At 55.3% G+C, this 26,745-nt stretch overlaps 1 protein-coding gene across 9 annotated transcripts in view; it reads left to right on the top strand.

Moving 5' to 3' along the window:
• KDM4B (lysine demethylase 4B) overlaps positions 1–26,745 on the top strand; it is a 143,491-nt gene that overhangs the window by 68,493 nt on the left and 48,253 nt on the right. For all 9 annotated transcript variants that reach the window (XR_014837760.1, XR_014837759.1, XR_014837758.1 and 6 more), the window contains 3 exons: positions 13,195–13,244; positions 17,545–17,648; positions 22,098–22,235. Coding sequence is in view for 6 of the 9 variants with exons in the window: in XM_021084034.2 (XP_020939693.1) it covers positions 13,195–13,244; positions 17,545–17,648; positions 22,098–22,235 (292 nt within the window). In the remaining 3 variants the exon portion in view is untranslated. The remainder of the gene's footprint in view (positions 1–13,194; positions 13,245–17,544; positions 17,649–22,097; positions 22,236–26,745) is intronic.

Raw genomic sequence — 26,745 nt, 5'->3', positions numbered from 1 at the left:
CACCCCACACCCAGCCTCCTTAGGATTTTACGCGAGGCTAGAACATGTGTTGCAGTGAATGAACCAATATGGCTACACTCTTGTCAACTGGAGTCTGCCTTCATGCAGTTCGCCTTACTTTCCCTCTGTGTCCTCTTCTGTCCCAGGCCCCCGTCCAGGACCCATGGGCCATTCAGCTGTCACATCTCCTCAGGCTCCTCTGGGCTGTGACCATTCCCCTGACTTTCCTTGTTCCTGAGGCCCTTGGCCAGTTGGAGGAGGACGGTGGTCAGAGGTTTTGGAGAATTTCCCCCAGTGGGAATTTGGTGTTTTGCTCCCTGTCAGACTGGAGCGCTGGGTGCTGAGAAGAGGACCACATGGGAGGGGACGTCTCCTCCGTAATATCGGGGTGCCTGCCATCAGCCTGGCTCGTCACTGCTGGTGTTGACCTTGGGCTCTTTGGCTGCTGAGGTCATGCTGGTCAGATGTCTCCACTGTAAAGTCACGCCTGCCCCCTTCTATTCTGTCCTATTTGGAGTGTATTCTTTTTCTTTTTCTTTTTTTTTCCTCCTCCTCTCTCTCTCTCAATACTTCAAATATGGGGAAAGGAGACAGAATAATTAACAGAGCCTCATGCTCAGAACCCAAATTGGACAGATGTGGACGATCTGGCATCCTTCTGTCAGATATTTCTGATCTTTCTTCCTTCCCTCCAGCTGGGCAGTCTTAGTTTTCTGCTGCTGCACAGTGATTCCCGCAGGCGGGGGTGGCTCATGGTGATAGGTGCACAGTACCCAGGCGGGCTGGTACCCGGAGCCCCAGTTCAAGGTCTCAGAGGTGGAGTCAGCAGGCTGGGCCAGTACCTGGAGCCCCGAGGAAGGTCCATACAGTGCTGAGGTCCCCTCACATTTGGCCCCTCTGACTTAGAGAGGGCCCAGCACCTTTCCAGGGCCCACCTGATTAGGTCTGGCCCACCCAGGGTAACCTCCCTATTTTAGGATCTGTTGATTTGGGGCCTTTATTTACAGCAGAGCAATCTCATAACAGCCCCAAGAGGGATGCTGGAATGACCAGAGCAGGTGTGTGAGCCCCAGGGGCCAGGAGCCTTGGGGGGCATCTGAGGGCTTGTGCCAGTCACATTATGTCACGTTGCGTTCACTTTTTCATAAAGGTTTTTATTGTGAGATGTAACATGGTACAGAAAAGCATGCCAAATATGTACTTGCCCCCAAAGATCGACATTTGCATGCAGTTTATGGAACGACTGCCCAATCCGCCCCATGTGACTCTCCAAGATGTGTGATGTTGGGAAAGTAACCTCCTCATTCCCATCCTGGGCCCCTTCCTCCATGGCCTCCCTCCCCACCCCCCAGAGCTGTGACCATCCTCCCGACTCCGATGACCCTCGTGTCACTGCTTCCCTGGGCTGCTTTCTGTGTGCGTCTGCGTTTCTGGAGACACGGCTAAGTGCTGGCAGGTTTGGGGTCCACACACACGGACTGACTTGTGTCTTGTGTTTCCATTTGGAGTCTGTGAGGAGGAGTCATCTGTGGCACGTGTGGTGCTGGCTTATCCATTTTCACGGCTGTAGTGTTTTCTGTTGTGTGACCGTACCTCTGCCTCTTTATCTGATGGTGGGATGTTTGGATTGTTTCCAGCCTGGGGCCATTGCAAACGTCACGTCATCTTTCACCTGCCGCTTGGGTAAGAAACGTGATGAGAAATAGCCATGGCCGTGACCACCTTCGGATGCTTCTTGTGTGCCAGGCTGCGCTTGGAGTGACTCCTGGTCTTGTCCCACATTGCTCTCCGCCACAGATGGGTTACGGACCCATCTGGGGCCGTGGTGGGGCCTCAGAGCTAGGGAGCAGTGGGGCTGAGCTCATGTGCCTAACCACTGCTCAGCCCTGCCCCTCAGCATCATCCTGTAAGTCAGAAGGGGTGGCGGGTCCTGGGAGCATGTGCCCAGACAGGCACTCCCCTTGGGGACAGGGTGTGTCTCCGCTGGCAAATGTGACCCGAACTGAAGCCGTGGGAGAGAGTGGACCCTCTGTAAGAAACAGAGTCCCTGAAACATCACAAATCACAGGCGTCGCTGGCCTGTTGCACAGCCTGCTGGCTTGGTCTGGCAGGAGCAGATGGCCCTTCGTTTTGGCATCTTTGGTTCAAAGTGGGTGCTTTGGAGTTGGAGCAGTAAAGCACTGCGCTGGCTCGAGCTGCTTCTGAGACTGCAGGTCTTCTGCTTGAGGGCCACGGGAACCGACCAGCCTGCCTGGCGGCCCACCTTCCTGGCTCCAGGCTGGAGCGCCAGGCCAGTCACTGGAATCCTTCCCCTGCCTGTCCGCCTGCTGCTCTAAGAAATTGTGTGTCCTTCTGAAAGGAGTGTCATTGCTGGGCATTGTGCCCCTTTGAGATCCTCCCACTGGCAGTGTGTGGATCAGGGGCTGATTCAAGCTGTGGGGGTCTGTGGCCTGCTGTGGGGACCACTCCCGCCGCAGAAGCCGGAGGGGCTGGAGTCCCTCACCACCCTCACCCGGCCTGCAGATGAGCCATCAGGGAGTCCGGCTCTGTTTGCAGGGTCTGGTTTCCATGGCAAATTTCTCTTGAGGTAGAGAGGTTGCTGTGGGCAGATTTCAGCTCCCCGGAAGGGAGATTCCTGCAAATCTGTGAGTAGAGGGACCTTTCGTTAGCTTTGCTTCAAAATCTGGCTGAGGATGTGCTTTCTGCTCACATGGGCACTGCAGCAGGAGATGGGGAGCCGGGCAGGTGGGAACCGGCAAGGCTGCACTGGCGAGAGCAGACCTGCTAGAGGCAGGCCCTCTTTCAGAGCCCCCCCCCACCACCACCACTGGGCTTAGGTCTCTGCTCTCTCCGGCTTACCTGTGTGTGACTTTAACCCGAAGCACCAGGGCCCAGAGCGGCCCCGGGAGTGACCCCGAGCACCCTGTGCCATTCATCTGCTGGGCAGTCGGCTGACACCTGATTGTCTTAACACGTGGCAGCTGGAACCCCTGGTGGTCGCAGAGCTGCTTTTAACCTTTTAACCTGCACACTTTCCAGAGTTGGTCCTGATGTTAAGCGAGCAAGTCAAGGTCGCTTAGGGCCACCCTGAGGGGGCCGGGAGAGCCCAGGGCCTGTCCTTCTGTTGGCCAGGGGCCTCTACGGTCTATGTGTGTCCATATGAGGTTCAGAAGGCCTGGCGTGTCCGTGGGTGTGGGTGATGATGAGCACAAACGCGTCAAGGGCATGGGAAGTGATTTCACAGGCCTGGGGCCTCCCAGGTCGCCTCTCCCAGCCCAGGGACAGACCTCGACTCCCAGCCACGCCCCCGCCCTCCACCCCACCCTCAGCTCACCCCACACCTCCCTCCTGTCCCTGCAGATTTGGGTACTCTCAGCGGACCTTCCTCTGTTCTTTTCTGTTCAAACCTTCCTGTGTTGCAGCAGAAATAAAATCAAGGCGTGGGGGGTTGGGGTGGGGTCCCTGCTCGGCGCAAGCCCCACTAGAGGGGGAGGTCATGGGCCCTAGACACAATGGGAGGCCGCCTCCCTGTTGTTTTCAGGCCAGTTCAAAGAGGGGGAGAAGGCAAGGGGGAGAAGGCGGCTGCTTTAGCGAGAGCACAGAGCGCTCATGGCCCTGCTCCCCCCACGCTGACCCCACCCCCGTGCTGGCAGCCCACGAGGCCCCTTCCCACCTCTGACTAGACGCTGCATTGATCGGCACCCGCCTTGTAAAACCTCACCTGAGAAAGGGCCCCCCACGGCTTCAAAAGCAGCATTAAAACCCAGCGCACATGTGACCCTGCGCTTTCGGTCCTCTCACACGACAGAAATAATTCATGGGCCTGAAATAAACCAGGGGCTGGAATCAGGCGCTTCATTGCTGCGCCACCCCACTCACTTTGTAGTCTGTTCCTTAATTAAAGGGGGTCGGCTGGCTGCTGGGGGGGCCTCAGGATGCTCACCCCTGTTCCCCTGGGAACCCAGGAGAGGTGGAGGCAACCCAGGTCTCTGCCCACCCCTCCCCACCCCCTCAGAGTACCCTGTCGTGCCAGCAGGCTGGTCGTTTGGTGTCCCCCGCCCCCGTCAGCTGTCATCCCCACCTGAGACTCCCCGTTTTTCCCTGAGCCAAAGCTCCCAAGCCTCTGTTTATCTCATGCGCGTTTCAATAAAAATGTCATTATTTGAAATCATTGACACTGCTGGTGTGAGATACCAAATTCCACCATCTATTGTCCCGTAAAACGATCCATTAAAGATAAAAGCGCTGCAGCTCAATAAGGTTCCATCCTGGGAACAAGCTACCCTGGTCCCAGGCTGATCCTATCTCCCCAGCAAGTGTTGGTATCTGTTGTCGCATAAAGGACCCTGGTTCTGGGGACAAATGAGGGAGGCTGCCTCCCACGGAACAGGCTCCTCAGAGGGCGAGATGGGATTTCCTGATAGAAATAGGGCAGGCGTCCTTTCGTTCTTTCGCTGTCAGACAGTTTCAGGCACTCTCAACGAGGGAGCCACGCTGCCTGGGCTGTGCTCCTTTGTGCATTGGTGGCCAAGTCGGAGGTGGAGGGGGTGATCCCACCTGGGCTGGAGCCTCTGTGTGGCGGTCCTGCTCAGGGACTTGGAAGTGCACTGCCTTTGCTCCCGAGTGTTTAGAAAAGGGGCTCAGTCCCCCGTTTCCTCCCCCTGGGCCAGGTGCCCTGCAGCCTCGCCTTCCTGACCGGTTGGTGACAACTCTTCTTCCTCCCCTCCCAGTGGGGCACAGGGACCGTGGGGTATCTCAGTGCCCCCAGGTCTGTCCATCTACCTGGCCTTCAGAACCCCTCCCTCCTGTTTCAATGGTGAGACTGTGTGTCTTTTCTAACATCTTTTAATTATGTATTTACTTATTTTTGGCTGTATCCGTAGCATGCAGAAGTTCCCGGGCCAGAGATCGAACCTGCACCCCAGCTGTAACCAGAGCCATAGCAGTGTGACAACACCAGGTCCCTAACCCGCTGAGCCACAAGGGAACTCCTCTAACATCTTTTATTAAGGGGGCCATTTGTCCCCCTTTAACCGTGCTATCACTGCAACTGTTAGTAGCACACGTTTCATGTTGGAACCTCATGATGAGGCTGCCCTGCTTGTACCTGACAAACTAGCCCTGCCACGCATGTGTTCCGGGGGTCACCTGGCAGTGTTGTTACCTGTTACCTCCTTTGCTGAAGGATGTGGTTGTCGTGGGCCAGTGGGTGTTTTGCTGTTCAGGCATGCCTTGTTTTATTGCGATTTGTGGATGTTTTTCTTTCTTTCTTTCTTTCTTTTTTTAACAAATTGAAAGTTTGCAGCAACCCTGCATTGTCAGATGATGGTTAGCAATTTTTAAGCAAATTAAGGTATGTATGCTATTTTTTAAGACCTAATGCTCTTGTTGCACCCTTCATAGTACAGTGTAAACGTAACTTTTATACGCACTGGGAAACCAAAAACTGTGCGACTCGCTTTATTGTGGTATTGGTTTTATTGCGGTGGTCTGGAACCAAACCCAAGATAGTTCCAAGGTCGGCCTGTGTGTTTGTCGCCCTGTCCTGCTCCGGACAGAGACACCGCAAGCACCTGTATCACCTGGCAGCATCAGCCTCACAGAGTGCGCATTGATCTCCTGGACCAGACGCTGTGATTCTGTCAGTGGCCACCTCACCCTGGTTTATGTGTGCCCTTGTTTGTGGAGAGGAATTCCTGCCTCGGGACCCCAAACAAGGGAGAGGATTTACCTTAGTGGGTTTTAGGGTTGCTTTTTTTTTTTTTTTTTGATCTTTTTAGGGCTGCACTCATGGCCTATGGTTGAATCAGAGCTGCAGCTGCTGGCCTGTGCCACAGCCACAGCAACGCCAGATCTAAGCTGCGTCTGTGACCTACAGCGCAGCTCATGGCAATGCTGGATCCTTGACCCACTGAGCGAGGCCAGGGATTGAACCTGCCACCTCATGGATACTAGTCAGGTTCATTACCCCTGAGCCAGGACGGGAACTCCCACCTTAGTGGGTTTTAGAGTCTTCTGTGAACAGAGGAAGCCTGGCCATCCACATACTGATTTTGTATCCTGCACCGGACTTTTAGTTCTTCATTCAGCAACTTGCGCTCTTAGTTTTCCCAAGTAGAAGGTTATGTTACTTTATGTGAAAAAGTTTGTGTCTTCCTTTTCGGTTATTACTCTGCTTAGATCTTTTTCTTGACTTACTACGTTGGCTAGTATCTTCAGTGTGGCACTGAGGACTGCCTTGCCCCAACTTTCAGCTATGCCTCTCCTGCCTCTCCAGGAGGTGTGACCATGGGAAGGTCCCTCCTTGTCCTAGATGGCTAAGAATTTTTATACCGAATGGTTTGGGAATTTATGTAAATGCTGTGCATGGAAGTCACCCAAAGTGCTTGGGCATGTGAGTTGAGCAAGTTGACATGGCTCATCTCTGTGATAATCAAATGAGCAGTGACTGCTTGTGACTGTGCTTCTCAGAGCTCTTCCGCTCTGCAGCGTGGAGGAGCGGAGCATGGAAGAGTGGAGCATGAGGCCACTCTGGCCCTGCTCATGTCTAACCAGCTCAGAACTGGTGTCTGGGCACCCGGGGGGGTGGGGAGTCCACTCTGTAACCAGGTCGTTCTGCTTGGCCCACCCAGACTATGGGGCAGCGTGCTGGAACTGTCCCCCTGCACATGGCTAGAGAGGGTGTGGGCCAGGGGCTGCAGGCAGGGATGGGCTTTGTGTGCAGGTCGCAGTAATAACAGCTTTTCCGTATGCCCTGCACACAGGGCACTAGGGACCACTGGCATTTGGAGCTTCCGTGGCCTCCTGGGCAGCTCACTCTTGCCAGGTGGCCTCCAACGTGACATGTGGTCTCAGCACTTCCCGTGGACTCTGCCTTCTCGTTTCTGTTTCTGTAATTATAGCATGTTAAACGGCAAGGGGCCCGTCTGCCCCGGCCTTGTGCAGACACTGTGAAATTAACTTCCTCACCTTCCAACACGCGTCAACTGAACTGACATTTCCAAAGGGCTCCGGGCTGGACCCCCGCTCTTGGCACGCGTTCCTTTCCTCGGCAGAGGGGAAGGGAGGGGAGCCGCGCCTTGCGCCGGTGAAGCTGTCAGGCTGGGCGATGGGAGAGACCCCGAGTGCCGCTGTCACCTGGTGGAGAGTCATGCACGTCTTGGGGAGGACATACAGACTGTGTTCCAGTGCTTCATCCCTGACTCCCAGCAGGGCGCTTCTGGGCAGGGCACTGGCTGAGCTGAGGGGGCCTTTTGGGGACGGGCAGCTGGGGCTTGGAGAGGCAGGCCCCCATCCAGTCTCATTACCTTTGCAGCTGGCAGGACTGGGCAGGAATTACATTTCTATGGCAACACACCCTCTTCACTTGGAACTCAGTCCACTGTGATGGGCCCTGCATCCCGGGGTGGCCAGCCAGCCGGGCCACCAGGTCCCAAGGGGATGCTATCACTTCCACTGGCATTTCCTGTTCCTTGTCCTGAGCGTTTGCCCCAGGACCGCAGGTTTTCTTGCTGGCCTGGGGGTGGGGGGTGGTCAGCAGGGGGCACAGGTACCATGACGCAAGCCCCCCAGTGCAGCCCTCCCCCTGGGAGGTGGTCCCAGGGCACCCACTCCCTGGGCCAGAGGGTGCGCTTCCACACCCAGAGGCCTGGGTGCCACATGACCCGAAGCCCCTGGCTTTGCTGTCAGAACCAGTGGCTCCCACGCAGGTTCTTGCTCTCCAAGGCGGCCTGTGTTCCTCCTCTTGACACACTCATTTAATTTTTAACTCGCGAGGCATTTGCTTATTTATTTTCATTGTTCTTGATAATAATTCTAAGCCATTAGAGGGGAAAATTATATTCAAAAATGCAGTTTCACACTTTATTTGTTTGATGATTTAGAGCGATAGAAAATAGCACATTTGCTGGCTTTTATAGTCTGATAATTATTCACATCCATCAAGCCATTCCAGGGGAATAAACAAAACACCAAGAAAATGACACTATTAATAGCATCCTCCGTTGCGGACAGGAAGATTTTCCTGGGCCAGCATCGCCAGAAGGTGGAGGCAGCCTGTCCCCTGCCCGAGGTGAGCGCCTGCGCACAGAGGACGTGTTTCCTTGCAATTAGCTGCTCCATCCGGGCCCAGAAGCTGCCCTCCTGCTGGGCTGAGGCCCCTGCCTGCCCAGCACCCATGACCCGCCAGCTTTGCCAGTTTCTTCTTTTAAAAAAAAAAACTTTGTTGAAGTATGGATGATTTTCAATGTTGTGTTAGTTTCAGGTGTATAGCAAAGTGACTCAGTTGTATACATATCTGTTCTTTTTCAGATTCTTTTCCCATATAGATGATTACAGAATATGAGCATAGTTCCCTGTGCTATCCCATGTTGATTATTTAGTTTCTGTAGAGTAGTATCTGGTAATTCCCAACTCCTACTTTATCCCTCCCCCCAACCAAGTTTCCCCTTCGAAAACCTCAATTTTGCTTTCAATATCCGTGAGTCTGTGTCTGTTTTGTAAATAAGTTCATTTGTGTCATATTAGATTCCACATATAAGTGGTATCATGTGATATTTGTCTTTGTCTGACTGACCTCACTGAGTATAATAATCTCTAGGTACATCCATGTGGCTGTAAATGGCATTATTTCATTCTTTTCATGCCCAAGTAGTATTCCATTGCATATGTACCACATCTTTATCTATTCATCTGTGCATGGACAGTTAGGTTGCTTCCATATCTTGGCTGTTGTAAACAGTGCTGCTGTGAACATTGGGGTGCTGATATTTTTTTCTAAATATGTTTTTCTCCCTATAGAGGCCCAGGAGTGGGATTGTTGGATCATGTGGTAGTTGTATGTTTAGTTTTCAAAGGAACCTCCATAGTGGCTGCATCAATTCACATCCCCCCCTCACAGGGTAGGAGGGTTCCCTCTTCTCTACATTCTCTCCAGCATTTTTTGTTTGTAAACTTTTTGATGATGGCCATTCTGACTGGTGTGAGGTGATACTGTAGCTTTGATTTGTATTTCTCTAATAATTAGTGATGTTGAGCTTCTTTTCATGAGCTTTTGGGCCATTTCACCAGCTTTTTTCTGGGCTCCAGCCTGGCCTCAGTAGGGCCTTAGAGATGCCCCCCTCTGGCTATGTTCATGGCCCCCAGTAATATGTCAGACTGTCGCCTGAGTGTCAGGCTGCAGGTTGTGGACACGATTGCTGGCTGCTCTGGCCCAAGACCTCCCTCTCGCCCTGTGCCAGGTTTGTGGGTTGCTGCTTTGCCTTTTGGGGGGTGGCTGTCAGTGGAGAGGGTACATCTGCTACTGAAAATACCTCAAGTGTAGAAGAAGAAGCGGAAAAAAAAAAAAAAAAAAAAAAAAAAGGAGTTCCTGTCGTGGCTCAGTGGAAACAAATTTGGCCAGCATCCATGAGGATGCAGGTTTGATCCCTGGCCTCGCTTGGTGCATTAAGGATCCGGCGTTGCCGTGAGCTGTGGTGTAGGTCGCAGACGCAGCTCGGATCCTGAGTTGCTCTGGCTGTGGTGTAGGCCATGGTTCCTGCTCTGATTGAACCCCTAGCTTGGGAACCTCCATATGCCATGGGTGTGGCCTAAAAAGACAAAAAAAAGGGGGGGGGCAGCCTGAAAAGGAGAGAAGCTGGAAGCTGGGAGACACACCTTGCGAGGCCAGCTCACCCATGTCTCCTGGGACCAGGGGTTGCTTCCTTTGGAACATGACGTCCCCACCCTGGTCACCATCATCCCCCTTCCAGTCAGCCTATGGTTTAAACGGTGAAACTGCTGGACTGAGATTGTCTCTTAACCATCCTGTGGCTCCACACACGTCTCATATCCCCACCTAGGGACTGGCTCCTAGTCCTGATCTCCCCCGTTACCTTCTGGGCCATACACCTAATGGAAAAATGTTTTATTTTCTCACCGAAGCCCCTGATGTTTGCAGATGGCTGCCTTTCCAAGAAAGGCGTCTGGTGAATGAGGCCCGAGTTTCTCTCCCTCGGCCTTCTCGGCGATTCCACGACATTAAACCCGGAGTTATGGAGCCTGTCCAGTCCTGCCGCAGCCTCCACAGGGTCACCTGGAGTGGCTGCCAGGGACAGTGAGCCGAGAGTGCTAACTCTTCCACGACTTTCAGGTTTAGTGTCACCTAGAAGTACTTTGTATCAAATGTTCAGAAGCAGAGAGAAAGGAGCGGAGGAGGGACACGCAGCACAGGCTGCGAGAATCTGGAGATGAGCTGACCAGGCAGAGCGGCTGGGGGGAAGGTCCAGAGGGGCGACTCCTGCAGCCCGAGGCACCTGAGTGACCCTGCACGGGTGGCCTGTCCCTCCTACGGCCTGCCCCATGGGGTTTCCCCTATTTCTGACTCTGCCCCCTGAAGCCCCCAGTCTGTCCTCCCTCCGACACTCCCCAGCTTCTGGAAGTTACTTTGCCCATTCCTTTACCCCCACGGTTCTAGATTCTCCTGCTGGGACCTGTGTGCTGGCCTGCAGTGACTTGATCCCCCAGGAGGGCAGCCGGATGCAGCCCAGCCCCCGGGGGCAGAGTGTGGTAACCAGGGCTGCTGGGGGTGGGGGTGGGGAGGTGTGGCCGGCACTGGGGCTGTGGGACCATGGAGCCGTGGGGGCTGATGTGTAGCAGGGTGGGTGAGAACCCACCTTGCTGGAGATGGATGCTCAGGCTGGCAGAGGGTGGGCTGGGGGAGCCATGGGGGGCTGTTGGTGGCAGGGCTACCCACCTGCTGGGAGACCTAGCACTGGCCCAGTCATGAGATGGACGTGGACCCGGGGCGGCCATCTGTCCAAGGAAATGTGCCGGAACCCTTCATCACCTGAGAGACCAGGGCTGCCACGTCCAGAGAGCGGCCACCCAGGGTCTCAGGCAGGCAGAGCAGGTTGATTTTGGCCTCGGGATTTGACCTTGTGATGGGGGCAGAGTTCCTGAGGAGCAGGACAAACTGCCACCATGTTGGTGACCGATAAAACGACTCTGTTTTATGGCCTGAGAACACGGTCACTAATGGCCACACAGATGCTTGTCTGCCTTGAGGGTTAGCGAGCAGACCTGCTCAACCCAAAGAGCTGCTTTTCCTTCTTGCTGCCTTTTTTTTTTTTTTTTTTTTTTCCCTCCCAGAGCCAAGCCTGAGTGTTGGGAATGTCCCGACCTGGTAGTGTATCGCCGGGCAGGACTGTGATGAGGTGACTCAGGCCGGGCCCTGGGCAGGAGACCCCACAAGGCTCTGCCTCGAGGGCCACCTTTGCCCTCCTAGCAGACAGAGCCTGTGGGCTGGGGACTTCTCTCCACTGGTGGATGTCAGCCCTGCTGGGAGGCCAGCTCTGTAGCTGGAGCCCAGGAGGGGAGGGTTGGTGTCGGGAGGAGGGGCTCCCTGGGAACCTGCAGCACCCAAAGTCCAGCGGATATGGGGTGCGCCTCCATAGCGGTTTAGATGGTGCCTCTGCTGCTCTCCCTTCCATCTCTGAATGGATGGCACACGCCCAGCATTTTGTATCACTAAGGACCAGCACCCCCTTACAGCCCGCCTTCCTTAAAGACTGAGGTTTTCATTTTCCCGAGTCCCTCGGGGTGGGCCGGGGAAGCACTGGGCTTCTTAGCCCCTTCCAGGCTGTCCCTGTTCCAAGCCATGGGAGGCGCAGCTTGCTCTTGGCTATCAGAGCACAGGCGTCCCCTGAGGCTGCCCGCTTCCCGTCCAAGAGTCCTTTGTCATCTTTCCCGGGGCTGCTCTTCTGAACACAGCCCAGCGTCCTGCAGCCTGGACTTTCCGATAACAGAGGAGCCACGTTCCAATGTATTAAACTTTTAACATCCCCCAGATTCAATTAATCTTATCTTTACAACTCCCAATTACAGGCGGTAATTAAGTGAAGGCAGCATTGTAGGCTGGGGATATTGCATTAATCATTACAGCCTTGGAGCCATAAATTAGTTCCTTCCCCATCCTCGAGCATCTTCCCACAAGGGACAGGATGTTTCGTTGGTGGGGAACAATAATCCCACAAAGGTGCTCTGGATTGGGATTAACTTCGATCATCTTTGTGTAAATGATAAAAGGCCACTTAAAAAAGAGTCTTTGTCCGGATAATGGGAAATTCTCTGACGACAGCAGAATTAAAGGTGCTGCGGAGCATGCTCAGAAATTAATTATTTTTAGCCTGTTAGATTAGAGACAACACAATGTTCACCTTATCTCCTACCCTCACCCCCTTTTACTTGATTAAAAGTGATGATAAACCTCTTGACTGCAGTAGGCTCACCCAGCTGCCACACCTGGGCCCTCTTCCCTGTCCCCAGCTTCCTGCCCTGTGGGGGAGAAAGCACTGCCCTGGGCATCCACCTGGGACTCATTCTAGGATTTGCTATCCTGCGGTTGTTATTCTGGAGCACAGCCTCCCCCTGGAACTGCAGACATCGGGCGGGACTCTGGACGCTGGACACGTGTCCTGGACACTGTGGGGTGTGGAGCGGCCTGCCTGCCCCCACTCCCTTGATGCCAGGATTCCCCCAGTCTGTGACAACTAGAAATGTCTCAGACATTGCCAGGGGAGACGGGCCCTCCCCTCAGTTCATCTTGTTGGAGTCCCCTCAGTTGGGTCGGGATTCTGGACCCCTGGCCCAGGCCATTTCTCCGGGCACCGCTCTCTGCCAGGAACGTGTCCCAGGCACATGCCCCACCAGCTCGGCATGCGGCATTAGTGGATGACACGCTCGCTTCGTCTGTTTGGAAACTTTCACCGTTACATCTTTTTTATTTAGGATGGAGCCACAGTCATCTTTCAAATGTAAAAACGTGTGAAAATGAAACTTAAGAAGTGGTTGACAAATGGAATCTCTCTTCTTCCCAAAGCTTCTTTCCCCTTGGCTCCTGGGGCTGGGAGAACAGTCTGGTCCCGCTGAGGGCTGGGATGCTTCCCATCCTCCGCCGTTCCAATTCAGTGCTCTTTATTTTATTTTTTGCTTTTTAAACCTCATCGAAGTTGAGTGCCGTTTAACTGGGGATGTCTCCACTCCTGGCATTCCATGAGTGCGTCACCCCTCACTGACCACAGCCACCCAGCTCTGCTCTATGCAGGGCCCGAGTCCCTAACCTGAGGCCATGGCCGTGTCCCTGGGAGCCCTCAACTATGCAGCAACTATGCAGCGGCCACATGCTCTCGCCTCTGACGCGTCTCTCTTCTCTTGTAGGTATGCCATCCCGCCAGAGCATGGCAAGCGCCTGGAGCGACTAGCAATCGGTAGGTGTCTGGGGCCAGGGTGGGTGGCAGGCCGGCAGCCTCCTCCTTCCGGCTTCACGCTCTTGTTTGGGCGTCATTGTCTGGGAGGGGCTGTGCTCCATGTGTCCTGTGCCGTTCCACTGCCTTCCCCCGTGTTCCACTTGTGGTCCCCACGCTGCGGGTCTGTCATTTCACAAATGCCACACAGAGAGTTTCCTGGTGGCTCGGTGGGTTAAGGACCTGGCATTGTCACTGCTGTGGTGTCGGTTTGGTCCCTCATCTAGGAACTTCTGCCTGCCTTGGTTGCAGCAAAAAAAGAAGGAAAAAGAAAAAAAAGACGGACACAGATGCTGTCACTTCCTCACTATTGTTTCCAGCCTTTTGGCACAGAGTTCTTGTCCCCTTCGTGCCTGGCACTGGGTCACATACGTGCTTTTGTGTCTCTGTGCAGTCTGGGTTCAGTCTGGAACCCGGGAAATCCAATTAGGAGTTCCCCACCTGTGCCACACAGCCGCATGGGGACCGCAGGGCCGTCTACTATCCCTTGCAGGGTTGGGTCACCTGGGCTTTCTCAGCAGACATCCCACCACTTGGATTCAGACCCTCACTGAGGCCTCCTGGGCTGAAGAGATTTGTCAGAGAGGGTGCCAGGCTGCATCCAGAGAGGGGGCAGTGACCATCTGGGTCAAGGCAGGCCTTCAGGTCATGGGCTCCTTAGAGACAAGCCCGACACCCAGGCTGCGGGGTGCTGAGGTTTCTGGCCGCCCTGACCCGCAGCGGTCCCATTGCATACCTGCCCTGTCCCAGCGGGGGCTCTTTGTGTCCTGAGTGTGGACAGTTGTAAGTGCCTGGACAGGTGTTAACAGATTTTAGTGGCCCAGTGGTTGGGGCCTCACTTGGTAGCCAAGAGCAGCCACCCCCTCGCAGGCCCTGACTGGGTGGGGGGTGAAGGTCTGTCACTCAGCGCAGGGCCTCTGGCCACCCCACACCCTGAGGCGGCCACAGAATCTTTCCAAGCCACAGCCTGGCCTTGGTGAGGCTCCCTGACTGCTGGCCGCTGGCTTCTGTGTGAGCCTCCCTGCCTGCACTTGCCTTGCAGGTGGGAATGGCCCATTCTCTGCCTGGCAAATTCCTGCTGCACGTGAAACAGGTTCTCATGTGGGAGGGAGGGTATCTGGGGAGAAGGACCAGTTCCAACGAAGAGGCTGTTGTGTCCCATTTTCTGTTGGAAACCTGAACCCTGTCCTCATGGGCAGGGCTGGACCCACTCTTAGGAACATGCTTCTCCTGGTAGAAATTCCAGTTGCAGGCGGTCCTGGCAAAGGCAATTTCATTTACTTGTTAAGCTAAAAAAGAAAAACCAAGGAGTTCCCTGGTGCAGTGGGTTAAGGATCCGGTGTTGTCACTGTTGTGACGTGGGTTTGATCTCTGGCCCAGGAACTCCTGCATGCCATGGGCGTGGCCAAGAAAAAAAAAACTGAAAATAATTTTTTCCCGTTACATTAAAAAAATGCAAATTAAAAATGTCTTTTTCTGTCGTATCGGTTTCCTGTTGATTTAACAAATTACCATAAACCCAGTAGCTTAAAGCAGCATGGATCCCTTCCATTGTGCTGTGACTCTTAAACTGCTCAGAAAAAAGTCCCAACTAAAAAGCCCCACAGGTTGATTTTCTTACAGTTCTGGAGATCAGAGGTTCACAGTGAGCCTTTAGGGGCTAAAACTAAGGTGTCGGCTATCATTTTGGGGGAGAGCCCGATTCCTATCTGTTCTGTCTTCCTGGTCTGTGGCTTCCCCTCCTGTGGTCGAGTCTCCCCCTGCCCCCCTGTCATAAGGACCCTTGGGATGACACTGGCCCCCTGGGTGATCCAGGCCCATCCCCATCTCAGGGACCTGAACTTAATCCCATTGGCAGAGTCCCTGTCCCCACGGTCGTGAGGGTCAGCACATGGAACATCCTGGGGGCCGCTGTTCAGCCCCACACACCTGCAGAGCCACAGGGATCGGTGTGGACGCTCCCCATGGACCACATCACTGGCCTCCCCGGGCCCTGCCCACAGCTTCTCTGCTCTTCTGGCTCAGAGGGGAGTTTGCAGTTAGCCACGCCCACTGTTCTCCCTCACTGTGCCTTTTCTTCCCTTGTTTTTTTTTTTTGTCTTTTTTGGCTGACCTGCAGCATAGAGAGTTCCTGGGCAAGGGATCGAATCCCAGGCACAGCTGCAACCTATGCTGCAGCTGCAGCAACCCTGGTTCCTTAACCCACTGTGCCAGGCCAGGAATCAAACCTATGTCCCAGTGCTCCCAAGATGCCTCAGATCTTGTAGTGCCACAGCAGGACCTCCCATTGTGCCTTTTCTGCTAGAAAAGTTTGGGGTGACCTGAGCAACAGCTAGAGAAGCTGGACTTGGGACCCTGTGGGGCCCCCCCACTGCCCCTGGACCATGCCATGGCCACTGTCCCTGGAGCTCGCTCGACCTCTACGGTATTCCCGCCAGGTCCTTTCTGACACCCGGACCTGGGTGCAGGCTCACTTCCTGGGCGTCTGCAGCGGGTCGGGCCACGGGGGCCTGATCCTTCCTCTGCAGCCCCCTGCTCAGACCTGCTCTCTGCTCCTTGGAGGAAGGACGGGGCGGGGGGAGGCTCCAGGGCAGGTGACTCACAGCCCTCCTAGGCGTCCCTTCCCAACTTTCTGGGGGCGTGTGTCCCGGTCGCCATTATTGAGATGGGTGGAATGAGTTTGCGATTAATACGGAAAATGAATCGCTGTGTGCGGAATGGGCTCACTGGGAGAGTTGTGCAGCCCACAGGGAGAGCATTAATGTGTTGGCGCGTTATTGGTGCTAATCACTTAAAATGTGCGCCTTTATTAGAGCTTTAATGAGAGCCACTTAAACTGTGCATTAAAAAGAGGAACTGCAGAGAGGCCGGCGGGCCGGGCGGCAGGCAGCCATAACTCTAATTGAAATGCTTTTAGTGCAGAGGAAAGTTGCTGGATTCAGTCATCCCTGGCACTTTCCAGAACCTCGCCTTTGTGTCCTTTGTGTCACGAGCCTCCTCCAGCTTGGACGTGTGGGTGGGGCTGCGAGCACAGGAGCACACGTGTGCGTGCCCCCCCCCGACACACACACACACACACACACACACACACACACACAGAGTGTGCCCTCTTTACCAGCAGCTCATTAGTGGTGTGCCCTGGCCTGGAGGCCGGAGCCTGGTCTGGATCAGCTTCTAGAAGGGGCCTGGGGCTGGTCAGCCCTGAGGGTAGCCACATGCCTGGGAGTGTGTCCCACACCTCACGGAGCCGTGGGACAGCCGTTTGGTGCTGGCCATCTGTGTGGGTTTGGGGAGAGGAGCCCCTCGGGGGCAGGGGGTACTTAACCCAGGACCACCTTTTCCTTAACACGCGTGTCACAGGTTTGGGTTTCAGCCAGCCAGTGGTTTGGGAATACCCCTGGACTGTGTTAGTTAAGCAGGGCTTCGGGGCAGGTAGAGCTGATGTGGATCTTCCGCTCCCTCTGGGACACTATCTTAAATTAGTTACGAGGCGCGCTCTAGCCAGGGAGCATACTGACTGAGCACCAGACAGGGGGTTAGGGACAAGGCTGAGGGCACAGGCATGGGTCGGGCCACCCTGCCATTGTCCGAGGGGTTTGGGGCCTTGGGCAGGTGGGTTGTTGGCCGAAGCCTCCGTGTCCTTAACTACTTGGTGGCCATAGGACCACGTGGGTGGAGAGCCGAGGCAGCACCCAAGCAGGGTCAGGCTGCCTTCCTCTTCGCTGGGGACTTGGCTGGCGGGGGCAGGGCCAGGCCCCCCCCCTCCCGCTCCTCGCCAGTTGTCTGGTTCTAGAATATCAGCTCCCCTGTCCTATCTCCAGACTGTGTTCTCATGTGGCCGAGTGACTGTGTGGATGTACTGCAGTGTTATGTTTTTTGTTTTTTTGCCCATGCCCATGGCACACGGAAATTCCTGGGCCAGGGACTGAGCTCCCACTGCAGCAGTGACCTGAACTGCTGCAGTGAGCCTTAACTCGCTGCGCCACAAGGGAACTCCAATAGTGGGTTTTTGCTTAGGGGGAGCTTGGTGGGGGGGGGCAGTCTCTGGGCAGTCATGCCCCTACCCTGTACCCTGGGGCATGAATGTGTGCCCTGCGTGGTGCACCTTGTCACTCAGGACCCCATCCCCTGTGTGTTTCATTTCTCTTGGGGGCCGCGGGAGGGAAGAGCTGCCCGGAGAGACATCCCAGCCAGCCGCCCACCCTGTCCCTGCAGGCTGATGCAGATCTGTCCCGTCTGACTGACGCTGTCTTCTCTGTTCTAGGCTTCTTCCCCGGGAGCTCCCAGGGCTGCGATGCCTTCCTTCGGCACAAGATGACCCTCATCTCACCCATTATCCTCAAGAAGTATGGGATCCCGTTTAGCCGGGTAGGTAGGGGCTGGGCACAGACCACCTGCTCCTAATGGGGCTTCTGGAGCTTGGGCCCAGGTGACCACGAACACCCCAGGAAACTGGTGTCTTAACCTTGGAGAAGGTTCTAGAATGACGGTAAGCTGGGGCAGGGCCACCCTAGCTGGTCCACCAGCCCCAACTCTTCTATGGTGGGGGGTGAGGATGAAAGAGGGGCAGTCAGGAGGAGCCCAGCCCTTCCTTCCCGCTCCCTCCCAAAGCCCAGCCTCTGCAGGTCCCTCAGGTCGGATTGGAGCGTGAATGGCGGGGACAGGAAGCTCTGAGGAGCTGGGGCACCTTCCGGCCCCACCTGCGCCCAGGGCACAGGGCCTTTGAGAGAAGGGGAGTACCTGTTTAGAAATGAAATGTCTGGTGTAAATCAACTACACTTCAATAAAATAAATTTAAGATAAAAGGAATGTCTGGCTCTCCCGCAGCGTGAACGCTGCGAACTCATTCAATTTCCTGCTCCAGAGGCTGCTGCCCTGGTCCCCGCGGGGCTGTGAGGCTGGAGGCTGAGCCAGGAGCCTGGTTGGCAGAGACCCCACCACCTGTGGAGGGTGGGCAGGCGGTGGGGGCCGTCATTCATTCCAGGCCAGTCCTTCCTGCACACAAGTCTCCTGGGAGACCCTCTCTTTGGAACCCAGGAGAGTTGAGGCCTGGGTCCCTAAGTCGGTCCAGGCCAGAGGCCCTTGCCCGGAACTTTCCGGACAGGTGTGTGGGCTATGGCACTGGGGGCAGGGGGCAGAGGGGGACCCTTCTGACACCCGGCTTCTGTAGGTTTCCCCAAAGAGCGATTTGGCAGACGCAGGAGTGAGTTCTGCGAGCCGACCCGTGTGCTTCCCCCTTGCGGAGAGTGTCAGCCAGTCGGAAATTGCTTCTGACATTTCAATCACACTGCCCACAGCGTGAGCACGCAGATCAGGGACTTGGCCTTTCTGCTGGGGCCGCAGCCAGGAGGCTGACTCCTAGCCGTCTCTCCTGCTCATCTGATGGCAGGATGTTAGGCTCTGAGACCTGCCACTTGCCGTGCTTCCCTCTTCTTGCCTCTGTCTGCTGGCTGGAACAGCATTCGTCACCAGGAACCTCCCATACAGATCACAGCATTGCTCATGGACGTGAGAAGTATTTGCTGTCCGTCCGTGTGTTGAGAACATTCTCCAGGGTGGTGCCTTCTGAAGAGGAATGCCGGTTGCAGGAGTCAGCTGGGGGCACCCTCTGTTCTCCCAGGTCAGCGCCAGCGAGGCCCTGAAGTTTGGATAGGAAATGCCTGAGCCTGACCCAAAGGCAGTGGCCTCTTGCCATGGACAGGCTGCTGGCAATTCGATCGAGGCTGGGTCGGCAGCCGCAACCCCCACACCAGAGGCCTGGCTCAGGCCTGGCCTCCCAGCTGCCCACAGAGCTTGGCCCCTGAGGCCTTGGTCTGGCCGGCAGAGAGCCCTCCGTGTGCCGCCGGGACTGGGCTCCAGGCCCTGAGGTGTCAAGCTCCAGCTGAACTCGGAACCCCTCATCTGAATTCCTGGCAGCCTTCAAAGAGTGACTCCCCGCACTCCACTTATAAATCTTTGTAATGGTATTTACTTCTAGAAGAAAAAGCAGATCAATAGCAGAGCTTTTTAATAATTAAAAGTGTGTATTTCTGTAATCTGCCACGGACTTCCTCATTTATTCTTGGAGAGCTCGCAGAAGCAGCCGAATTCCGGGCTCCCTCCGTGATGGGCGTCTGGGGCTGGTGCTCCCTCCGCTCCTGATTACTTTGCCCCACAGCCTATCCATCATCCCCAGCGCCTCTAATTTATTGTCGGGATAATGTTGACAGCGGTGACATGGAGGACAGACAGCACGGGCTTGAGATGGAGCCACCAGGATGTAGATTTTCTGACGGGAACATAATCTTCCTGTCGCTCTAAATGAACGCCTCTTCCGTTCTGGGCCTTGATTTATGGGTGGGGTCGGGTGGGGGACCAGGCCCTCTGTGCCTCCCCACACCAGGGCGTCAGGCTCAGCGATGGCGACCCTGCTACATCCCTGGGGCTCAAGCAGGCCAGCCTGTGCTCTGGCGAAGATTGAGACAGCGCTTCCCAGGATCCGCTCCAGTCGGATAAGAAGATCAGTAATTGCATTTCAAGCCACATCCCCAAACCCGACTTTTATTTCCCTCCCTTCATGTGGCTCCGAGGCCTGTGGCAGGAGCCGGCCGAGGGGACCCTTCCTGAGGACCCAGCACGCTGGCCGCCAGACCCTGGGGATACCATGTGTCCCCTCCTCCCTCATCTGCCATCGCTTCATCCCGGCACGCGGCTGTCACTTGGACAGGAATTTTAAAATATAGCTTAATGCACACTGACTTCCCTTGATTGGTGCAATTCATTATTTGAAAAGAAAAATATCTCCGTGTTCTTAAGGACTGGCTTTTCTCCAGGCTACGTCGGTTTTGATTGATTTTTGACTCCGTGGCTGGCTTCTGGAAGTCTCACTCCCCCTGTCTCCTGCCGCCCACCCTCCCCTGCCAGGGTTTGACTCCACATTGCTTACTTAGATGAGTCTACTGATTTCTACTCATCTCTCTGGGGTTATTAGCAGGCCTGAGAACTACAAATCAGTGACAAAGCAGCAAACCACCTCTTTAGTAGGAGCAGAAGGCTTGAACATACGCAGTTTGCAGAAGGAGGCGAGCGCAGGTGCCAGCAGGACGCCTGGGCGGCATCTGCAGGCCTCGGGGAGGAAGCCGGCGCGGCATACCCTCCAGGACAGCTCCGTCCAAATGCCCCGAAGGCCACCAGGAAAGGGGGCAATGGGAACGTGCCCTCACCCCTGCGAGTGGGTGCAGAATCGGCAGTTGCTGCAGAAAACCGCTAGGCAGTTTCTTGGGGCCCCCAGTGGCTGCTCCGTGTCTGTTTACTCCAGAGACACGTGAGCACTGCCTAGAGAAGACAGGTCCCCACCGCTCAGTTCACAGAGCCCCAGACCGGGAACAGCCCGCGGGCCTGTCGGCAGGAGGCTGGATGAGCAAATTAGCGACAGCCACACGACAGGAGACCGACAGGAGACCGACAGGAGACCGACGTGCCCAGCAGGACAGATGAACCCCAAGGACGTGCCGAGCGGAAGAGGCCGAATGCAGGAGCGCAGACGGGTGGTCCATGTCAGTGAAACCTCGGAGAGAAGCCTTATCGGTGGGGTTGGGAGCTGGGGGGTGGGGGCCTCTGGGGCCACAGCTCTTGGAACTGCAGACCCCCTGATCTGCGTTCCACTGAGCGTTCAAGCTAGGAAAAGACCCACCTGACTCCAGAGGGTCACTGCCCTGCCACAGCCTCCACATCCACATCCGTGGATTGGCCAGCAGCCCCACCTTGCGTCCCAGGACACGAGTGGGTACGGTGGCCACTGTTATCTGTCACTTGTCCTTTGGGACACTTGTCTGTTGGAGTTCTTCTCATGGGACTCAGCGTGGGGTGGCGGGGGGTGGTCAGTGTAGAGTTGGGGAAGGGGGTCTAGGCCTTGGGGCAGCACTTCTGGAAGTCTCAGTCTGGGGTTGTTGCAGGCCCCCAATCCTGTCACTTATGCCTAGCTCCTTGGTTTGGGGTATCTGTTGCAGAGGCCGGACCAGAGTCATCCAGACCATTTTGAATAGATCTGGAAACATAAGATTGTTTAAGGTTCTGATCTTAATTAGTGTCCTCCCTGTGGGCTGGCTGTGCCTCTTCAGTCTCTGCCCTCACTTGGAAGGACCTATCTCGGGATGTAGCGGACAGAGGCCCCGCTCACAGCGGTGGTGGTGACTTAGGTCAGCTTCTGGGAACGTTTCGTGCATGTGGCTGGTCCTCTCTGGCACGAGGGCAGGCTGCTGTGCTGCCCTGCGCTCCAAGAGCTGGGCAGCTGCTGCCATTGATGACCCGCCCTCCTCGCCAGCCCCGCTGCTCTGTGGCAACATCTCACGGTGGACGGGAGGCCTGACAGGCCACCTGCCTCCAAGGCAGGAGGCACCCCCCTCCCCCAAACGAGAAGCCCCTAGAATCCCAACATTGAACAGCCCCTCCTCCTGCAGCTCATCCGTCTGGAGCCTGCAGACTGTCTGTCACCTTGGGGCCTGGCGGGGCCTCCGTGAGCAGCGGGGCTGGTCGCCAGGCTCCCGACCTGGCCTCTTGCCTTGCCTGCTTTACCAGCCGCAGTGAGCACAGCCCGCAGCCTGTGCGTCGGGGAGCTGCCTTTCCCTCTATTGGCTCCTAAAGTCAGGCTCCCTGGCCCTCCTTGGCAAGTCCTCTAGCCCGTGTCCCCTGCCATGCTCCTTGGTGGCTCCCGTGGCTTTGCTGCCAGCCCATAATGCCCTGTGGCAGGTGTTGCTTCTGGAAGGCCAGCCGCGCACCAGTTCCCGTCTTTTCCAACTCCGGGTTTCGCCGCTGACCTGTTGGCCTCTTCCTCCTCAGATCACGCAGGAGGCGGGAGAATTCATGATCACCTTTCCCTACGGCTACCACGCCGGATTCAATCACGGATTCAACTGCGCAGAATCTACCAACTTCGCCACCCTGCGGTGGATTGATTACGGCAAGGTGGCCACACAGGTGGGTGCGCGCACCCCGGGAAAGGGACTCAGAGAGGCCAGGCCCCCCGCCGGCTCCCTCAGCCCAGAGCCCAGGTGACGGCTATTGGCATTTGACTAGGCGCCCAGGCTGTCCCCAGGGTCTGTGTCTGGATCCTCAGCAAACTTGTCCCCAGCATGTTCTTCACCTGGAGGCACGAGGAGGGGGCGCAGGCAAGTTGGGCAATGTGGGGAGCCCAGGGTCTGGGCAGGCCTGAGGTTGGGGTGCCCCCTCTCCTGAAGGACCCCACGTGCACTCCTGATTGTCTGCAGATCAGGAGAGATTTGCTACTTGTTAGTGGATACTTAGGGCCCCGGGGCCTGCTTTCACTCTCCTCTGGCTTCCTTGCTACGAGGTTTTCTGCTATGGTGTGAACAAGCGAGCGAGAGAAAGGGGGGCAGAACCCCGGCAGAGCAGACTGTTCAAGCCAGAAGGCTTCTGGCTGCCTCGCTGTCCCTAGAGGACCCGAAAGGCCAGAAGACTTCTTTGATTTTCTCAATAATTTGCCATTCTGGTCCCCGAGGGCTGATTATCAGCCAACAGATTTGACATCTGAACAAAGTGCTTGTTCTCCAGTTCCTTTAGCCCCGCACGCACCGGTCCGTGGTTTTGATGGACAGCTCGGAGGGACACGAGGCAGGTCAGGGAGCAGCCGGGCACTGGGCAGGGCGCCCTGGGTAGGAAGCTACAAGGAGGGCTGATGGGTAGGCAGCAGGCCCAGTCCTCCGCCAGCTACCCGGACCAGGGGCCTTGCTCCCAGGACTGGCACTGTGGCTGCCCCAGTGGAAGCTGGCAAGCTCTGCCCATCAGGCTGGGCTCAGGCCGAGTAGCTCTGACTTGTAGGTTTCAGCCCCTTTCATCTTCTGTCTCCACCAAAAAAGGCTCCTGGCCGTTCACGAGCATCTCACTCTGGCGCTGGGGTCATGGGACAGGAGACGCCCCTTCAGCTGGGCCTATACAGGTGAAAACAGGGTGATTCCCACCAGCCTCCTGAGCTGGAGTCTTGAGGTTCCTGGGGAAATGGCTCAGTCAGTTTATAGTCAGGGCCCGGGATCAGGGCATGTGGGTTTCTCCCAGCCTGGAGGTGGGAGCCGTGTGGACCAAAACCCACCAGTTCATTCAGCATCTCCTAGATCTCAGACCTTTGCAAAATACGGTCTAGGCTGCAACGATCAGGTGTCATGGCCTGGAGATACAGCCTACTGAAGGGGAGGGGAGCGGAGTGTGAAACCCACCCCTCCCCATTCCCAAGTCCAAGGCACAGCACATGGCAAAGGGCAGGAATCCCCTCACCAAGGTTGGTCAGGGAGGTTACAGACTGGTGCTTTGGAATAGACGGGGTTAAAAAAAGGGTACATCCTTAACGTGAACATTGCCTGTTTCTTTTCACATTCGGATATGGCAGAAAGCTAAGATTAAAAAAATCAAGGTGGTTTTGTGTTACCTCTCCGCTGGGCAGCAAGGTCTGAGTGAGTTGGGCTCATCTCCGTCCTTCTAATGATCTGTTTCTCTGACTTGGCTCCATCAGTGCACTTGAGGAAAGGCACCGGGCTTTGTAGCCGGAAAGACTGGAGAGGCGCCCCAGGATTTAAAGTGTTGGGCTCTTTACACTTAATTCGGAAAATTGTGGTGGGATTGTCTTTGGTAGAGACTGGCTCTGCTAGAAGAGGAGAGATGGGCCCTTAGATCCAGAGGAGCAGTTCCACATCCTGGGATGTTTTTTGTGTTCCTGTGGGCCTGCGTGTACCGTGACCACGATTGAGTTGTCAGCCCAGCCCGGGGCTTGTCCTGGAGGAGCCACCAGAGCCAACACCACAGCGGGGCCGGCAGGGCCCGCCCGGATATTAAAAGCAATTTTGGGTTCAGCCGTGTGTTCACAAACAAGTGACATTTGGGAAGCGCGGCTTTTGATTGGGCCTCCACGCTTACATTGCCAGGCAGCATAGCGTGAAATTACTGAACAAGTAATGTGCGGCGCTCCGAGCCAGCCCGGGTTCCAGGGGGCATCAGGTGCCGAGAGGCCCCCTTGTAGAGCCACCCCAGCTGCCCGGCCTGGCGGCTGGAGGCTGGGGATCCACCAGGAGTGGCTGTTGGCTATGGGGCGCCCGTCCGTGGCCATCTGATGTCAGCTCTCAGGCTTTCAGGTGGTAAAGTGGGCCAGCAGTTCCCGCCTCTCCAGGCTCCACTGCCGCCCCCATAACCAGTCTGGGCTGGAGGGGCCGCTGAGGATAACAAGCTGAGGGCATCGGAGGCAGGGGACTGTTCAGGTCCATGGTGCTGGAGCCTGCAGATTTAAGGGAGAGGGTGGGGTGGGGTATGAGGAGGACCCAGGGTGCTCTTCCCACTGAGCTGGGGCTTTTCCCTGCAGCCTGACCCCATCTGTGTCGCCTTCCAGCACATTTCATCGGAACACAGTCGGGGGTCGAGGGGCAGATCTTCCACCTCCCAGATTTTAAAGATTTTTTTTTTCAGCCTCACCCATGGCACACGGAAGTTCCTGGGCCAGGGATCAAATCTGAGCCGCAGCTGCAACCTATGCTGCAGCTGTGGCAACACCAGGTCCTTAACCCACTGTGCCACAGCAGGAACTTCTAGAGCTTTTTTTCTTGTTGGTTCATTACCTCTTTAGGCACCCAGCAGGCCCCCTCCTCCCCTTAGCATCCCTTATCCTTCACTCTCCTTCTGCTGACATATGAAATTCTCAACTCTCATGCTCGCTAGCCTGAATTTCAGGTGTTTGTGTTTTTTTTTTTTCCTAGAGCAGGGTCAGCAAATGAGGACCAACAGGCCAAACCTGGCAGGCTGACTGTTTTTTTATGGTAGGCAGACACAACCATTCTTAGACTTTTAAAGAGCTGGGGAAAAAAAATCAAAAGAAGAATATGTAGCACGTGACAACTAGATGAAACTCATGTTTCATGTTGATAAATAAAGTTTTATTGGCACAGACGTGCCCATTCATTGGCATGCTGTGTGGGGGCTGCTTGCCCTCAGTGGTGGAGCTGAGTAGCTGTAACAGGACCATCTGGCCTGCAAAGTTGAAAATAGTTGCCACGCGGCCCTTACCAGGACATCTGCAGCCCCTGATCTAGGGTGTGGGCAGCCCTGGCTTTGGCCAGTTGGGGCTAAAGAGCTGCCTCCTTCACAGGCCCCAGGGTCTCTGGCATTGGTGGGGAGGTGCTGTTCTTTCTAGCAGATTGCCCCCCAGCTACTGCCTCTGGTGGTTTTGGAGCCTGTGCTGCAGGAGGAAGCCAGTGTGCCAGTGGATTCATGTCTTTTACCCATGTGGTTGGGAAGGGGGTTTTGGAACCAAGAGGCCCCTCTGTGGGCTGCTGGGGGGATTCCTGGGGGCAGTTCCCAGAAGGTGTGTACCCTGTGTGTATCCTCACACAGGGGGATAGTCATTGTATCATTAATTTTAATAGTGGAAAGTTTATACTCTTCAGGCGGTTAGGTGAATTGTGGAATATTATGCAGCCATGGAAATGGGTTGCTGTTGATTGGCATGGAGAGATGGGAATAGATAGCATTTTGAGTGAAAATTTGGATCACGACTATGTAATCCCGTGTGTGTGTGTGTGTGTGTGTGTGTGTGTGTGTGTGTGTGTGTGTGGTGGATTTGCCCAAAGTTTAGTTAGCTCTGTGGGGTGGAATTTGGGATGCCTTAAAATCACACCCTGACTTCGTACCATTTCTACTTATGCAACTTTTTTTTTTTTTTTTTTTTTTTTTTTTTTTTTAAAGCTGGTTGTAACTTTTGGGGGAAGAAAGACATGATCTTGGCCTTCCCTGGGACTTCTCCTGTAAACTCCCTATAGCCCCTTGAGGAGAAAAATTTGGCTCTTGCTTGTCATCAGTGGTGCTGCTTTTGTTGGTTTGTTTTTAAAATAGGAAGTAAGTTGGAGTTCCCTGGTGGCCTAAGAGGTTCAGGATCTGCTGTTGTCACTGCTGTGGCATGGGTTCGATCCATGGCCTGCGAACTTCCACATGCTGTGGATGATGTGGACAAAAACAAAACAAAACAAAACACTAACATAGGAATAAAGCAAACAAGCTAAAACTGTGAGGACCTCCTGGCAAGGCCAACCTTCATGCTAGGAGCCGGCTTCCTTCCTTTCTTCTTTTCCTGCCTAGGGGCTCACGCACACCTGGTCCGGTGAGCTCTGCTGAGCACCTACTGAGTGCTTAGGAGGAGCCCCAGCTGGCTGGGAGGGGGAAAGGGTGCAGAGCTGATGGTCCCAAGGACGAGGACTCCACAACGCCTGAGTCAGACCAGACAGCAAGCATGTCCCTGACTGGCCATATTCATCCTTCCGGCTACCTCTGATCATGTGCTGCTGCTTTTGTTTTGAGCATCCTTTTCCTTGGATGGGAGAGCTCTCTCCCTCTGCCTCCTGGGCTTCACCCCTACCCAGCTCTGTCTTTCTCTCCAGCTTTACAGACAGTTCTTGCCTGTATCAGACTCTGACTCTGGGCCTCGTGGCCTTCAAGG

The sequence above is a fragment of the Sus scrofa genome, chromosome 2, assembly GCF_054392235.1.
Source record: "Sus scrofa isolate SSC_HxYL_T2T_F1_AM1 chromosome 2, Sscrofa_HxYL_maternal_Yorkshire_Landrace_v2.0, whole genome shotgun sequence".
Taxonomy (NCBI): Eukaryota; Metazoa; Chordata; class Mammalia; order Artiodactyla; family Suidae; genus Sus; species Sus scrofa.
The sequence above is the reverse complement of the archived record's forward strand: the minus strand, read 5'-3'. Positions and strand labels throughout refer to the sequence as shown.